Here is a 17,123-nt window from a genome sequence, read left to right as displayed (position 1 = left end):
TTTGAAGGCCATGAAACGGGTACCAGAGTCTCCTGTGTAGCTCTGTTGATGCGCATGTCATTTTATCCTCATCTGTGTCACCACAATCAGCAGCAGCAGCAGCAGCCGCAGAAGCAGGAGGGTAATAATAAACCTCATCAGCTCAGGAGGTCGACCTTCCTTCATTAGAATTAATTTATCCCTCAGCTTCTCTGGCTTAAAGTTGGAAGAATTCATCTTAAGAACCCTTTTCACCCAGAGGGTTTGTTTGTATGTTTTAAGATTTAACATCTGTCTGTTTTATGCCCATTTCCTATTTTAGAGAGGAACGAAGCTGTGAGGCAGAGTGAGTGACGATTGGCTCCATTGGGTTCATGCTATAGACTGTAAACAAAAGATGGATTCAGAGACTGTGACATCATCTGTTGGTTAGTGAGGCCCATCCTTAAGTCTGGAGAAACTGACTTAAACTGCATGCTCATATGATAGAGACTCATCAGTCGCACCATATCCTTGACCCATTTGGCCTTTTGGACTCTAAATGGGACAGTAATTTACAGCTGTGAGGAGAGGTGAAGCAAACAAAATGAACAAATGAAACATCATGTTGTAGTCAATAAGACTTGAAACTGGTGATTGACACCATAAACTCTTTAGAAAAGACTTGATGTACCTATCTTCTCCACTTAAACAAAAGTAACAGTGACATGTTTGTTGCTCATATTCAGATGAATAACACTTTGTTATATTTTCTGGGATTTTTTAATATCTTGTAAAATTATTGACATTATCAAGTGTTCACCAAATGTGGATAAGCCTTTTTCTGTAACTCGCTCCACATGAACAAGATTGAGATTTGTTTAAGCTAGCATGCAGCTTTAACTGCAGGTTTATTCTTAAACAGTAGCGGGGGCCTTATCAGTGGACCGACTTTATCTGTATTTTCAGTCGTTACATTTGCTTTAAGCGACCCATTAAAGGGTGTAACTACTTTTGATTCCTGAGATTTTCTCTTTGTCAGGTTTTAAACCTAATCAAATATATCACAACCACGCCAAGTTCTTCAGGCTAAATGGTAGCAACATGATTGTGTTTTGTCAGAGTACAGGGAGGGAACTTCTGGAAACATTACACGTTTCATGTTTCCGCATCACTTCATTGTAAATGTTCATTTACAATCAACTTTAATCTCTCTTAAATACACAGTGAATTATCAAGCACTACTTCATGGAAATAGTGCTTTATGAGATTTTTAGAAGACCACACTTTGAAAAAAATTTAAAGCCACCACTGGTAGGCAGGAAGCTACGGAAGAGGATTAGGGCCACTGGGGAAAAAAAGTGGGCATGTCTTTTTTTTTTTTCTTCTTTTCCTGAATCCTGAAAAAAGTCAGAATTCTGACTTTTTTCTCAGAATTCTGTCTTTAATCTCAGAATTCTGACTTTTTTCTCAGAATTCTGTCTTTAATCTCAGAATTCTGACTTTTTTCTCAGATTTTTTCCAGTGGCCCTAATCCTCTTCCGTAGGAAGCAATTTTCATCCTATTAAAAGGGAGTTTTTCCTTCCCACTCTTGCTCATAGGCAGTCACCAGGTTGCTGTGGTTTTCTCTGAGGTGTCTGTTTTTGTGATTTGGTGCTTTATAAATAAAATGGTTACTCTGGACCCCAGGAAGATGCAGTGCGTCAGCAAGAACATACTGGCACCTAACCTCCTAATAAATAAATAAATAAATAGTATATAAAACACGTTGATTAATCCATTTTTGTCACGCAGGCGAAAATGGACTCAGGCGCAGACCAGCTGAACTAAAATAGCAGCAACGGTCCAGGGGGAAAAGGGGAGAAAGTCCAAAACACACTCCACTCCTCTCGTATTTGTTTTCAGCACACTCACTCTCACTCCACACCACACCACGCCACCAGGGAAACAGATCGGGGGTACCAGACGAGTCCGAGACCCTAAGCACAAGAGAACTGCGGTTAGCATAAACAGAGTAATCACACGAGAAACAGGGTTTATCAGGGCTGTACTGACGAGAGTAACTCAACAATCCAGCGAAGAAGCCTTCTGAGCTCTCAGCTTAAATAGCCCAGGAGTCCAGGTAATCAGGTAAATTCACAGCAGGTGCGTGGGCCAAGGGCGGGAGCCCAGCTGAGCTGGTGAGAGAGGCAGACAGGTGAGAGAGAGGAGAGGGAGGGAGAGAAAGACACAAACTAAAAACAACATGTAGCCTGAAACCTAGGTCCACCAAGGAGACACAGAGACAATGACATTTTTTGAAATACCTTCAAAGAGACATGAATCACTTTTTTTTTCAGTGACATGAACGTACATTACATTACATCCACTGGTGTACAGTAATTTTTACCTTCATTTTACTGAACATACTATTCATCAGTTTTCTTTCTCTCTGCAAGAAAATAAACTAACTAAACTAAATAAATAATTTCAAAGTGCGTGTTGGATCAGCGTTAGCTCCTGTGCACAGGTATACAGTGCACAGGAGCTAACGGCTATCGGTCTAGATCAAGTTCACTCTTAATGCAGACAGTCACTCAAAGACACACAATGCCTGTGAGTGTCTTAAGGCACTGGTACAAAGATCTTTCAGTTCATTACCTGATTAAAAACAAGAAGTATAATTCCAGCAGGGCCTTTAAAGTCAGACAGAGAAATGCAGCAGCAGCTACTAAAGTGTGGGATATTCCTTTTACAGGTGACCAACTGCTGAGAAGAAAAAGTGCTCAGCTCACAAATACAAAGCTAAAAACAAGTAAATAAAAAAATGGAGAGAAACCCAGATTCATCATTTATCACTTTTTATTTAATCAAGCTCTACTTTTTGCAGCCCTTAGTCAGTGTCCTTCGTTTTTGTGACTCACGCTGAGGTCAAATTATTGGGGCAAGGGCTGCTTTGTCAAAACTGTCCTATTCAGTGTTACGCATAACAGTCAGCTCATGACCTGCTTTAAAAATATGAGTCATTCGTATGACACTGAATGGTTAAAAACACAAAGCAAAACAAACAGAAAAATAGAAACACTACCTACTCTTTCACAGCGTGGTTAGTGGATATGCTGCACCTGTCACTCAGACACCGTGTTTACACCACACCAAGACTTTTTAGGCCACATGATTATAGCCTGCTTTCTGACCAGCTTTGCATCTTGGCTTGTTCTCGTGTCACCGTGTCTGTCTGAGGCATCTTTTTTTCCTTCTGTCGCTTTCATTTCTTTTGCTGAAAGCCCGTTCTCTACCATCTGGTGATGATGATAATCATGATGATGATGATGATGAAATCCATTTATAGGTCTGTGTTCTGTTGTCATGATGTTCTTAGACTAGCAGAGCAAGTACACAAAGCTCCCTCACAGTGGCTTTGCATTACTCATTTTCACGTGATGGTTGCAAAGATCAGACTCTGTGACTGCTATGGTAAACAGTCAAAACCATCATATTTAATTTTACATAAAGTCTTTTAAAATCAGAAAGAATATCACGTATTTGCTAGTTTTATTCACACGTAGTTCATTGTTTGTTTGTTTTTTGTTTTTGGGAGAATTTCAGGAGCGCGACCACGCCTGCAAACACGCTCCTTCCGGTTCTCATCTACATAGGTTACCCCAGTTCTACAAGCTGTTCATTATCATTTACGTGCCCCATCTTCTCTGCCCTTTTTCTTTTACTTCTTCACTTCTCAAGATTCAAGATTCAAGAACTTTATTGTCAATACAACAGTATACACAGCATACAGCTTACAACAAGGCTGTTTCTGGTGGCTGGTGTATATAAAAGATATATCTCCAAGAGATATAAAACTAGAAATTACAAATAAATAACATGCTAAATTTCGGTAAAATTCAGGGATGAAATTACTAACTATACAATACTATATTATACAGTACTATACTATGAAACCGTCTGCCAGATGGGAAGAGGGAGATCAATACATATGAGGGGTGGAAAGTGTCCTTCACTATGCTGTTTGCACGTCGGATGATGTGCCTATTTAGTACATGAGGATCTGCCTGTGAGCCGCCTTCTCCAAACTGCAGCTCAATTCATGTCCAAGCCAATCACCTTTACCTACTAAAATGCTGTTAAACCTAAAATGCGGACATGGGCCCAGCAAGTGAATTGCCTTTAAAGTAAATTCAAAACGGAACTTTGAACTCTGAAGTATCCAATGAGCAGCATTTCTCTGAGTGAAAATACCTTTTTGATGAGGTCTGAGAATGGCCAGAGTGCTCTGAGCTGGCAAAAGGCAACAGTAGCTCAAATAATCACGCATTACAGCTGTAGTATGCGTAACAATTGGACAAATCTCTGAACACACAACAAGCCAAATCCTGAACCATCAGACATGCTGCCTACAGCAGCGGAAGACCATGACGGGTGTTATTCCAGTCAGCTAGCAACAAGAAGCTGTTCACACAGGCTTGATTTCTGTTGCAACATTCAGATGGTAGGGTCAGAATTTGGATTAAAGATAATGATAATAATGATAATGTCACAAAGTAATCGTCTCAAACCTGCTTCCTGAACATGACGATGAGTTCAAACTCAAATGGCCTCCACAGTCACCTGATCTCACTCCAATAGGGCACCTTTGGGAAATTCTCAGCCAACAAGTCAACAAGTCAGGTCAATATGAACCAAAATCTCTGAGGAATGTTTCCATCACCTTGTTGAATCTATGCCATGAAGAATTAGGGCACCTCTGAAGGCGTCAGGGGGCTCAACCAAGTGCTAGCAAGGTGTATGTAATGAAGCATCTGGAGAGTGTGTCACATGTCCATATCTCACACATCTCCCACTCTGCACTGTTTGTGTGGCGAGTGGGAGCAGTGGATCTGTTATTGGTGATAGCTCAGGAAAATGATAGGATGATCTGACTGTGAAGAAAATTGCAAAACCCATTGACAGCACAGCACAAGAAGAAATATTAGAATCCATGTCATCTGTCTATTCTGCCTTGGTCCAGAACTTTGAATCAGCACACACTGCTCTGTTGAGTAATTCATGTGGCATTGTGAGAGGAAACAGCGCTTTCTCTGCTGAAAAGTAATCAGTCCAGTGAATGCTGTGGGAATGCTATTGATTAGCACTGCAGCCCCATGGCTGTAAAGCAGGGGGACGTTGATGTTCAGTGACTGGTTAGTGGAAACTGAAACCCCTCCCCTCAGTGCAAAGAGTTGACAACTTGGCCTCATGTCGGGCGAACGCCTATTGTTGTGGCTCCAGCTCAAGTAGTAGAGAGGTTTGTCCTCCTGATGAACAGTGATGCAAACCCACCTTAGCTGGGGATAAAAGAAATGATCATCTATAAATCTGTATCTCTCAGTCTCACAGACTAGAGCAGCTATCAAATGCTTTATTTTATCTACCGATCAATTCATCGATCCATAAAGAGATGTCATTGCCATGACAACATATAAGATGCAAAACAAAGCCAATTGATTACTTGATTATTTCAGAAGCATAGGAACAAATCTCTAACAGCGCATGATTGAAGAAGTGGTGAAGATGGTAGTAACTGAAATCCAAAAGGGTGTTTCAAGGATGAGCATCTTATTGCAACTGAGCTCCAAGGTTTTCATGAGGCAGTGGTAGACTAAGCTGCTACACGAACAGATGGCAGATGGGAGGACAGGTTGGTGAGGGTCATTGACAAGATAGATGAGAGAGAGCGGGAGAAAGAAAAAGATGCCGAAAGGTGCCATTAGATATCAGGATAACATCCTTAGACCCACTGTTAAACTGGACTAGCCTGCTCCATTATTTTTTGCACTTTGATTTTTGAGTTGCCTTCAAATTCAGCCTTCTGAAGTTGATCATTTTCCTTTCCATCAAACAATGTGGCATCCTTTTGTTTCTTACACCTTACCCAGTCCTTATAGATATCCAGCTTAATTTTTCCCCATTGAGATCTGATGTTTTCAAAGTTTTTCTTTAACTTTTTTTTAAGCAGTGTACATGTTTCCGTGGCTGTTGCCTAGCAGCACAGGCTGTCTTGATCATTTCTGATTTGTAGAAACTGTGGAAGATCAAAGTCAGTCAAAACTAGAGCAGACTGAAGCCATTATACTGTTAAGATGTGCAGCGCATAGCCGTCATTCAGTTACAACCATGAGGTCACTTAGAGTCCAAGCCCTCATGTCTGGACGCTGAGCAAATAAATATGAATGTACCCCACAACGAGCGGTCGCCTGGGGAGGATGTAATGGGCCAAAAGGGTCAGAGAGAAAAGCTCCCAGAATCAGTTATTGAGACTATTTATAGAGAGATAACCGTGCAACAGCAGGTGGTGTTGAAAGAGACCGTCCATTATTTATCAACAGTCTTTTTGTCAGCTGAGTACACTACTGACTCACTACTTATATCAATAAATGCATGCATATGTGTGTCTTTACAGCTGCCCTATATTGCTGTCTATCCTTTTCTGACCCTCTCTGTTACGATCGCCATGGGGATTTAGGTGCTGTTGTGGCTTATTCTCAATCACTTCCTCATAGTGCTTTCTTCAGTGTCCGTTCCTGTGCATTTCCAGGGTTTGTTTAAATTATTCACATCAGGGCCATTACTAAGAACACTCACCCCCTCCTATACGATCATCTCCCCCCATCAGGATGAGATGGGTGGTCTGTTAGGATGGGAGGGGTGCCACATTTCCTGGGTTTTCGCCACAGTGGAGTAAAAGCGCCTGAGTTCTTTTACAGTGGATCCACTCACAGATGAATCACTCCCGGCAACGCTTTTTTGGGGGGTGAATTATTGAAAGCCTCTCCGATGGGACAGAGTGCACTGTTAATCTGTGTGATTTCAGGCTTTCGTGCTGAAGTACAGATGTCCAGCAGTCAACAGTCTTTAACAGAGATGTGGTAGTGCGCTAGTCATCAGTGTCTACATCCGCACTGTTGAAACGTATTGTGAGTAAATGTAGTGCTTTTGCCAAGGGTGCCTAAAACACTGTAGGCAAACTTCCAAAAGCAGCTTCTACAAGTGGTGTAACATTACATAAAGTTCTTCTTTTGGTATGACCCTTTGTATCACAGGTATATTATTATTGCACAGAAAACAATAAGAATGCAGAGCCTTGGTATTTCTGCTGAATATGAGCTCTGCACTGTGAAGTTGCAAATTCAGACCATGAGCATAGCATAAACTCAGTATGTAGTGTGAGTTAACACATTATACACATTTCTTAAAATTGGCAGGGTGTCTGCTCAGCTTCTGCCATGCTGGATGTAGGGTGGCTGCTGCTGCAGCTTTTAAAGCTTTGCAGTATTTACTTCATTTATCATTAACTGACATGAAACATGACTTTTATATCATCACTTAGATATAGTGAACGTCACTTGTGCCTGTCGTGTCACTCAGACATGAATCGGCCAGTGCTGTCAGCATGTTGTAAATGTTTGGCTTAAAGGGTATAGCAAAATAAGATGTTTTTTTATTTACCAAACCAAACGATTGGAATCCATATAATACACCATCACAATCCTAGTCATTAACGTACTTACATTAAGGCAATGACATATTTTTGTTTCCAGCATGAATAACTACCCAGAAACCTGACCTCTGCTTTTAAATCAGCTAGCGTTCTCTGATTTTTCTAGAAATTGACCCTTTCCAGGCGGCTGTCTGATGCTGAGCAGCCAACCGCACAACAATTTGCTTATCACGACTCGCTCTCAATCATTGTGGCCTCACTCTCTGTTCTTCTTTCAGCCGACTTAAAAAATCACACTTTGTGAACTCTGGCCTCCTGCTGACAGTGCTGAGCTGGCGGCCGGCCTCCAGCCCACCACTCAGTTGGGTGCCGTATCTTTGTCATTTATCTAAATCCCAGAAATCAATTACAGCACTCCAAGGTGCCAGGGTGAGGGATTTGAGTTTTAATTTACTCCTTGCTCCTCAGGCACTGGCACATGCCCCTCTCCTGGCATTGAGGCTTATTGAATTAAGCAGAGGTAGACAATTCTCAGGCTTTACATATCTCGGATATTGGCGGCTGCACATTTTTGTGTTTACATTTCCCAGTGTTGCTTTTGTAGATATGACTGGCCTTGGTTTTTATTTCGATTTCATTTTGGGGTCTTTTCTCTGCTTAGCAACTTAGTTTGTTCTTGGCAGTGTTCTTCTTCTGACTGACTCTATAAGTCAGAGGGGCCAGTTCTTTGGAGTTCCCCTTACCAGATTAATTTAATACTGGATTAGCGTGCCAAAATCAAAAGAATTTACTTTAAAGTATCCATAACAATCCATATGCACTCTGAGACTCTCCTTTTCCTTTTGGTTCAGCTAAATTAACAGTCTTCACAATGAAAATGCATCAGAATTCACCAGTTCAAACAGATCTGGATTGAAAAAGGGCTACGTTGTGTTCCCAACACATTCTCATTCCCAGGACATCAAAGAAACAGAAGAAAATTTTCATCTAGGATTTTATTTTCAAAATCTATTCAGGTAGTTTTGGTGGCTATATTGAGTCCAACTGAAAAAACAAAACAACTATCATTGACCTCAAGTTTGACGTGGGACACAAGCTCCTTTCTTCTGGGTGAAAGTCTCATGTGTGGCCCACGTATCCACCATGACCCTGTGTTTTTTCCATCCTACTTCTACTTAGGGACAAGCCATGTTATTGTATTTGTCCACACAGTTACAAGGCTAAAATATCACAGATATATGACTGGTCAGTTGCAACAAGAAGGGTGGGGTGATACCACCCTTCTTGTGTTACCATGTAAAACTATGAAGACCCAGTGTGTAACAGCAGCCTAACAGCCACAGGGATGCAGTAACGTTAGAAGCACTGCCACCAGTGATAGGTCAGCACGAGTCCCACGAGGGAACCTGCTGTTAAAAGGTAGCCCAGATTGAAATGACTTCAATCTGATTTCAATTCTTAGCAATGTTGTTTCAAATAAAAAGAAACTATAGTTACACATATTTTCTCTATTGAAGACCACAGTTTAATACTAACAGTAATGTTAATGGTGGAACATTAATGCCTGACATGTCCGGGGTCTGGTGACCCAGTGCTCTGTGATTTAGTGGTTTCTCATGGTTTAGTGTGTTGTATTTCTGGCTCTTTTAGTTATTCCTTAGTATTTATGGGGATTTCTAGTCTTTAGGTTTCTGTCTCCCCTGTGTTCCTTCTGTCACGTTTAATCAAGTTATGCTTTCATGTCTGTGCTTCTCATTGTCGCCTTGAGGCGACATTTGTTGTGATTTGGCGCTATATAAATAAAATTGAATTGAATTGAATTGAATTGTTTCAGTGTCAAGTCCGTGTCTCTGCGCCTGTCTCATGTTTCCTGTTTTACTTTGACGGTCTCATGTGCTATGTTAGTGTTTTCAGCTTTGCTTCCTCACGGTCTTGTTGTACGTGATTACTCCCAGCTCATTATTCCTCTGTGTATTTAAGCACTTTGTCTTCCTCTGATTGTCTGCTTATCATCCATCACTAACATCCCATGTCTCAGGTATTTGTGTTTCCTAGTGTTCCTGGTTTTTGTGTATTTAGTTTCCCCAGTTTAGGTTTTTGTGATTAGTTTCTCATTTGTCTGTTTTTTATGTTTGGTTCATCTTCGGTTTTTCGGCATCAATAAACGGCACGCCATTTATTATAATACAGTTACGTTTCCACATTTCGTTCATCTGTATTTGGGTCCACTGCTTTCCACTCCACGCGGTCTGCCTTGACATGACATTAACAAAGCTGTTGCTGTTAGCTGGCTAGCTAGCAGAGGTACCTTCTGTGCTGATGATGTGCCCTCCTCCTGCAGGGTGAAGATTAGCTGTCCTCAGTTCACAACCAAATTGAGCATTAAATGTGTTAATAGTTCCACACTTTACTTTTCAGTTTTCCAATGAGGTTAGACCCAGTCTTGGGGTCATTACTCTAAAAGGTAATGTATTACACATTACGCATAACTTGACGTAAAAAAGCAGTGCAGTTTTTTATCATACATACTCCCTGGAGAAAGTAATTTGTTATGCCATTCATTACATTAATTTTACATTACACTCTAAATTGATAGCTATATAAACCTTAGGCTACAGTTCTACATACCTGTTCCAATGAAAATACACAAGTAATCTTTCTTATATTTTTTTTAGGTATAAACACAAAACCAACCCAAAAGAGACTTTAAAGCAGTAATTCTACTGTACGTGTACAAATGAAAGCCATAATGCTGCTAGCCTGACTCCTTATCACTGCTGCAGTCTTCTTCCTGTTAAACGAGAGTTTTTCCTTCCCACTGTCACCAAGTGCTCGGGTCATCAGATTGTTGGGGTTTTCTCTGTATTATTGTCGAGTCTTTACCTTACAATATAAAGCAGCTGTGTAAATAAAATTAAATTAAACTGGACTGGTAAAACAGTTTGCCCTTGGATGAGCCTCTGCTTGTCACAAAATGAAAATATTTGTAAAGAGTAGGGAACATTTGTGTGTGTGTTTGCTTCAAATACTGAAAGGTAAGTGTCAGAAAAGTAGTGATATTTTATATCGGTGTTTTTTTCTCTCTTTTCCTTCGTGGCTCTATAAATAGCTGGGTGGATTTTTTCTCTCTCTCTCTGTTGCCTGTCTGTTTAGTTACAGTTTTATCAGGTTGAAAGATGGCACATTTTTCTGACAAGCAATTTCAAAGATAGCATCTCAATTTCAGACTTGTGCATGCCATCCCTTGAGATGCCCCCCCTGTTCTGCTGGGGTCATTTCCCAACCTGTAAAACAATTTCTTAAACCAGCAGCAGACGCAGCTTCCTCTGTGGGAACTGATATCTGACCACGATCATTTAGATAACTCTTCAGAACCCCATATCAGCAGGCGCATAAGCTGCCCCCACTTTCTCACTGTGTTTAAATGTCCACGCCGTCAACAGCTACTGTTAGCACACATCTAACACCTTGCAGTCTACTGACACGGCAGAGCGGGGCATGGGTTTCCAGAGAGGTGATAAGACCAACTGTGTTTGAACTCTGTGGCCTCGGTGTTGCTTTTTATCTCTCCATAAAGATAGCAGTGGAATCCATTAGCAAGCATGTGGAAGAAAAAGAGGGAGTAAAATGCTGCACTTGATGTCAGCTCGAAATGCAAATGCACGACAGGCTGCACTCTCGAGCTCTCACTGCATGTTGTACATAAAGCGGTAACTGGAAGATCAGCCGTGTTGAACCTCCGCTTTTGGTTAATCCTCCCGTGACAGGGAGATATGAAAGCTCCTCGACTCCATGAAAAGAGAGGAGGTAGAGGTTTGTCATTGTGCTCCTCTTAAAGCACAGCGCAGCAGGGTGGTCAGGTTTCAGGCTGGGGTCTCTGTGAGCTCAAATGCTTTCAGAAGAATAGAGTCAGCATTTGGAAATGGTGGCAAACTGCAAAGGAGTCTTCCATTACTCTGAGTGCACCTCACAGACAAACAAACGCACACACCCTCCACCTCCCTCTCCCCTTTAGAAATTCAAAACCCCCTTTTTTAACTTTGTTTGTGAGGGGACGTCATGGTCGAGCTGCCAGCCTGGGAACAGCGGCAGCCAGTACGGGACCAGTAGCTAGAAACCTGAGGAATAGTAAACAGAGCGAGAGTGTGGGTCAACAGAGAAGGCTCAGAGAGTGCATTTCCATTTGGCTCTGCCAGCCCGGCGTAAAAAGCACCGAGATGATATGATGACTTAATGCAGTCTCAAGTACCTGACTTTTTACACCAGGCTATTGTGGGACTGATAGCGTGCGAGCAGAGGAATGCTAGCAGCAGGTCTGTATGCCACATTATGCCCTTTTAAAGCAGAACCACTTAAAGAATGTTTTCCAGCTTTTATTTTCCCCTGCCTGAAAAGGTGTGAATGAGTCAATACAGCACAGAAATATCACTGTGTGACTACGTGTCATAACGTTCAGCACTTTTAAATTTTAGTTAAAGTGTGTCATTATTAACCCCTTTAAAGCCTAAACCATCAAATAATTGCCAGAAAATTCAGTGTCCTGAGTTTTTATTGAACCTGCTGACAAATTTTAAAATTTTAAAAAATGATTTTCATATTTTCTTTTTTTCTAATGTATTTTGTCATTTATTGAGGTTTTTCATGGGGGGGATTACACTGATGATGCAGAATATGATGCACTAGGCATTAAAGCACAACAAACACTACTACTGTGTTCTTCTCAGCCCGCTACATAACTTTGGTTTACGCACACAGCCAAACAGATCTATACATTTTGGCAGGATTATGAAGTGAGGCACATTATTCAAATGTTTATTGCTCATGGTTTGTAATTAGGAAAACATGAATTCATCTGCAAACTGATGCAGAAGGTTGTTCACATAGTTGTGTCGTCAGCATTCCTTATGATCCTCCCAGCGTGTTTCATCCCACACATTTAGTGTGACCTTGCAATTCTTTGGCTGTTCACTCCTTTTTTTGAACTTTTCTACTTTTATCTCCATCCAAGGCCAGCTTCCTCCCATTTGTAAGAATTTGATCAAATAAAAACAAAGGCTTCTTGAAGGGGTTATATTTAGGACGGAGCGCTCTTTTAAAGGTTTTTTAAAAAGCAAAGTAAAAACGTGCAAATGCCTTTGTTGAGTGACCGAGATGGACATCGATTAACACATCGGCTGTTTAACATGTACAGTATATTTTCTTTCTTATTATGTCTTTTCTTTCTCTTCCTCTAATGCTGCTCTGTTTCCTCCTTCATGTCCACCTCATCCACTTCCTCCTTACCTCAAGCCTCGTCTCCTAAACTGAAGTCAGGGCTCTAGCACACAAAAACGTGCGTAAACATGTTGATTTATTCCTGGTATTTTTACAGTTACTCAGAAAATTAGACATGCAACCATCCTGTCTTTGGGCATCTGACACAAAGCTAGCTAAAAAAAAACCAGCTGGTTATTAGCTAACAGAAAAAAAATCACACTTTCCTTCCAAAACGTTGATTACACTCTCACATCATATGAGAGTTTCTTTATTAAGCGTCCAAATCCAACAATGTTGGATCCACTTCAAAGAAAGTTTCATTAGCTGTTGCTACTAAGCTTCACTATCTCTTCAGATTACGTTCACGAGGTTTTACAGCTTCTTCCAGAGTAGATAGATATGGACACATAACAGTTCACTACAGATGGATGGCAACCGAGGCTGTTTGTCCTACATCATCCCCCAGAGCTAAGATTATACACTTGAATTAGGAAGGGGTAAAAAAAACAAACAGAATTCGATGGGTGGTTGTCTGCAATCTACTGACATCTGCTGGTGATATTTTACTCAATTTACCTTTAAAGTACACATTTGCTGTCTCATTAACAATGCCTAACAACCTTTGCAGTATATATATATAATAAATGTGACAATGGGATAGACTTTCTGTGTTTATGTGTGGCCTCCTTTGTGCCGCAGGGCCCTGTTGGAGCTGAGGAAGTGCCGTCTCCTGATCCATCCCAGTCACAGCAGCCCAGAGTCCAGCACAGCTTTGTCCAGGAGCATTTCCAGGCACAATACAAGTGAGTTTCTAAGGATAAAATTTGATTTAAATGAAGTCGACATTAAGAACAAATTATCAGTTTGTCACATCTTGCTGGCTTACTATCATTACGTGAAGATTTAATGGTACAAGTGACTGCTGAAACCTTCCCTGAGTCATTAATAGACTGTATTTTAAAGATGCGGGTAACTTCCTTGAAGTGGCATTTTAATGTGTGTCACAGAGGGAGACCAAGAACAAAGGAGTGGGGGCACACAAGAACACAATATAGAAAGTTAGTGGAGGAAAAAAACTGTGTTTATATAGATGTATTACATAAAAGCAACAGTTTAAACATCATTTTGCATTAAAAACCTGTTTTTCACCTTTCAGACTTAGTAAAGCATATAAACTATTTAAGTGAAAATCACAATACTACCTACAGTAAGTTACAGAACAAGAATCAACTCATCCCTAAGTACTAAAAAAAGATTCCTTTGTGCATCCAAAGGAGTCTACCCCAGTAGAAAGAATTGGGTTTAAGGGATTTTTGCATAAGTTCAACAGCTGCATCCATCTTTTATATACAGACTATGGTTGTAACTTGGTCTAACAGTTACCAGACACAGAAGGCCTGTCAAACTGTTTCTCCCATTGAATGACTGTAGCAAGACAAAAGTGACTTTGTAAAAAAAAAAATTCTTCTGAACCAAAAACTATTTGCCAGCAGACATTTCTTTCTGTTTGGCTGAAATCAGCACATACCGTATCAAGTATCTTGTGAGTTTTGTTTGCACAAAGGTCCACTGCCATGTTGTCAAGTGGTCTAAATGTCAGGTTGCTCTGCAAGAGAAAGGTCACGACTTAAATAGCTCCTGCGGACACGTCTGTCTCATGGCACTCCTGTGTTTCGTCCAGGCTCACACTGTGTAGATAAATGACATAAATATTACTGAATAATACCAGTAAAGAGAGGGGGTCAAATCACACAATCCACTTACAGGCTCACAGTACGCGGTGTTCAGGGTTCACCGGTCAGATTGCAGAGTAATTGCTAAATACGGCCGATTTAATGGAGATGTCATTATTTCTTTTACAGAGAAGCCCTCAGAGACACACATGCCAGGTTAGAAGGACTTTACATCTTCGCCCATACAAACACACACACACAGCACTAATTACCAGGCAGACAGAGGGAGTTATTCTGAAAAGGCCCAATGAAAAACTGGCCTGCTTCTCTAACCTCTGAGCCTCTTAGAAAAACAGAAATCTCTTAAGTACAAGTACTTATTTGGAGTGCTTTCCTTTTTGTGCTGAAACAATTAGGGATGTCACAATAGTCGAGTATTTTCTCTGTTGTAATGCTTTGTGAATATTTTTCAATCAAAGACTTTTCTTCCTGTTTTTTTGGAAGGTGGGTGTTAAGGGGGGGAAAGCGCTTAGCACACTGTCTTATTAACATTTCGGTGCAGCTGGATGTCCTCATGTCTCCCACGGATCAGTCATCCTGGAGATAAAGAGGCAGCTGATGTACACGTCTGTCAGCTGCAGCCTCCTGAGAGTGGAACAGGTCGACTTTATCTCAATAGAATTTTTAATCTTGTCCGTTAGAAACTACGTTTATGCCGCAGTTTAGCTTTCAAGGCTTTACCTCGTTGGTTAGTTGAGTTAGGTTACAGTTTACTTCTATTATACCTAACATCTAAGCAGTTGTTGCTGCTGCTGCTGATTTCAAATCTCATCTTTTTATAAACAAGACTTTTTCATAAAAGTGCAGGCTTTCCAGGCTGAACAGCCTCTGATGCGTACTCTCTGTGGCCTGTACCTTCTTCCATCTGCTAATTCTTTGGAAAATTGGCAGCTCTGTGTGACTGCCAGTATTACATCTGTCAGAGCGCATCGCCTAATTGCCACCCTCACTCTCAAATGTTTCAGCTGTGACACACTGGGTGGGTCTACATAGGAAGCAGCAGCCGTAGCAGCCCGGCAGGCAAGATTTGTTCCTCTCTCCCACTCAAATAGTGTCCTAGCCAGCGAGAGTGGGTGAGGCGGCACAGAGAGAGTGCGCAGTATACAACAGGAGCGAGTGCATCGCTCTGCGGTAGCACGTAGATGTCAAAAGATTGAAAATGTTATCACCTCAAAATAATTGCACCAATTTGAAGAGCGGGGTAATTGCTCTTATTGAAAATTAGAACCACCGTTTGAGGTTTACTGCAGTAAAAAGACGCGGCCCACAAAAGGAGCTCAGATCTGAAGCTGGTTTTTTTTTTTCAACACTTCTTATGTCCACCTTTATTTTTGATGCTGCTATTGTGCAAATTTCTGAAGAAATGTTCTGCCATTCTTCTGAGACTCTTTTTTCCCTCCTGCTCGTCTTTGATGGAGAGGATGTGCTGCCTCGCCTTTCCTTTTTCTGAAACACCCCAAAGGTTTTTTATTGGACTAAAGGCAGGTGAAATGCTTGGTCAAGTGATAGTTTTTTGGGTTTTATTTTTTTTACATTTTCCTTCTTTAGAAACTCTTGTGTGATTCTGGCAGAGCTCTGTGGATCCTTTTTATGCTGGAATATTCATCTTCTGCCAAGCTTTAGGAGACGGAAGTCATCTTGTCAGCCAGCATTCAGGCATTGTCTGTGCCGCCTATAAATGTTGTCTCCCTTTTGCACTCGTCCGGGTCCATATCATCACGCTCCAACCTCTGCGTCATGTTCACAAGAAACATACTGGACCCCTTCTGAGCTGAAGCATTTAGCCTGCTCCTGGTGTTCGTTAGGCTTCTCTTCGTGCTCTTCAGCAAATTTGAGAGCAAGCTGTCACAAAAATTCCTACAGACAAGAACACCGCCGGCTCTGAATCGTCTGTTTTTAAGAGGTAGATGATGAAAGCAGTGCACTGTCAGTGGCATCACTGCAGACGGGCAGCCATTGTGGTTGTATTTTGTGGTGCTTTACCTGCTCTTGTACATCCTTAATACTGCTGCAGCTGTGTTTTTAGTTTTACCAAGGACGTTCTTGGATCTTGGTGTAGATCAGAGGTGTCACACATAAGGCCCGAGGGCCAGAATAAGCTCAATAAAGACTCCAATCTGGCCCAAGGGACTACTTTGAAAAATGTGAAGGAGTCCAAAAATGGATGCACTACTCTGCTTTTACCACATTAAGATGTAGCAAAGATTAAATGTGTAGTTAAACGTCTTTACACTGCAGGAAAACAGAGTGTACTGGTCCGGCCCACTTGATATCAAACTGGGCTGTGAAGGTAAAGCAAATATTTGATCATGTAGGACTTTCTTATTTATGGGGACAGACTGGAGTGGTAAATGGCAAGTACATAAAAGCAGCACTTGACATAAGGATATCTGATATCCTGAGGCAAAATTGGAAATCTGGCATGTTTTAAAAGTGGTATGAGTGTATCCATGTATCTGTTTACATTCTGGATTATTTCAGCGACAGTTCCAGCTGGAAAATAATTTGTGTAGTTTAGGTTTGGTGTTATTTGGCGAGGTGTAGGTGGGGCAGATTTTTATTATGTTACATATGTTAATCACATACTCTGTAGCTTGGGAAACCTTGGATATTAGTATCATTATTTCATTATTTATTTATAATCATTAAATATATCTGCTGTATATTTTAGATTGACACCAAATGCATATAAGATAATAGA

The 17,123-nt window shown here is 41.0% G+C and overlaps 1 protein-coding gene across 1 annotated transcript in view; it reads left to right on the top strand.

Annotated features, from left to right (window-relative positions):
* Positions 1-17,123, top strand: part of usp43b (ubiquitin specific peptidase 43b) — a 97,565-nt gene that overhangs the window by 18,965 nt on the left and 61,477 nt on the right. Inside the window, exon 3 of the mRNA XM_085156660.1 lies at positions 13,389-13,492. Coding sequence (XP_085012786.1) covers positions 13,389-13,492 — 104 coding nt within the window. The remainder of the gene's footprint in view (positions 1-13,388; positions 13,493-17,123) is intronic.

Source organism: Neolamprologus multifasciatus, chromosome 4 (assembly GCF_963576455.1).
Source record: "Neolamprologus multifasciatus chromosome 4, fNeoMul1.2, whole genome shotgun sequence".
NCBI classification, from domain to species: domain Eukaryota; kingdom Metazoa; phylum Chordata; class Actinopteri; order Cichliformes; family Cichlidae; genus Neolamprologus; species Neolamprologus multifasciatus.
This window is presented reverse-complemented; position numbering and strand designations above follow the sequence as displayed.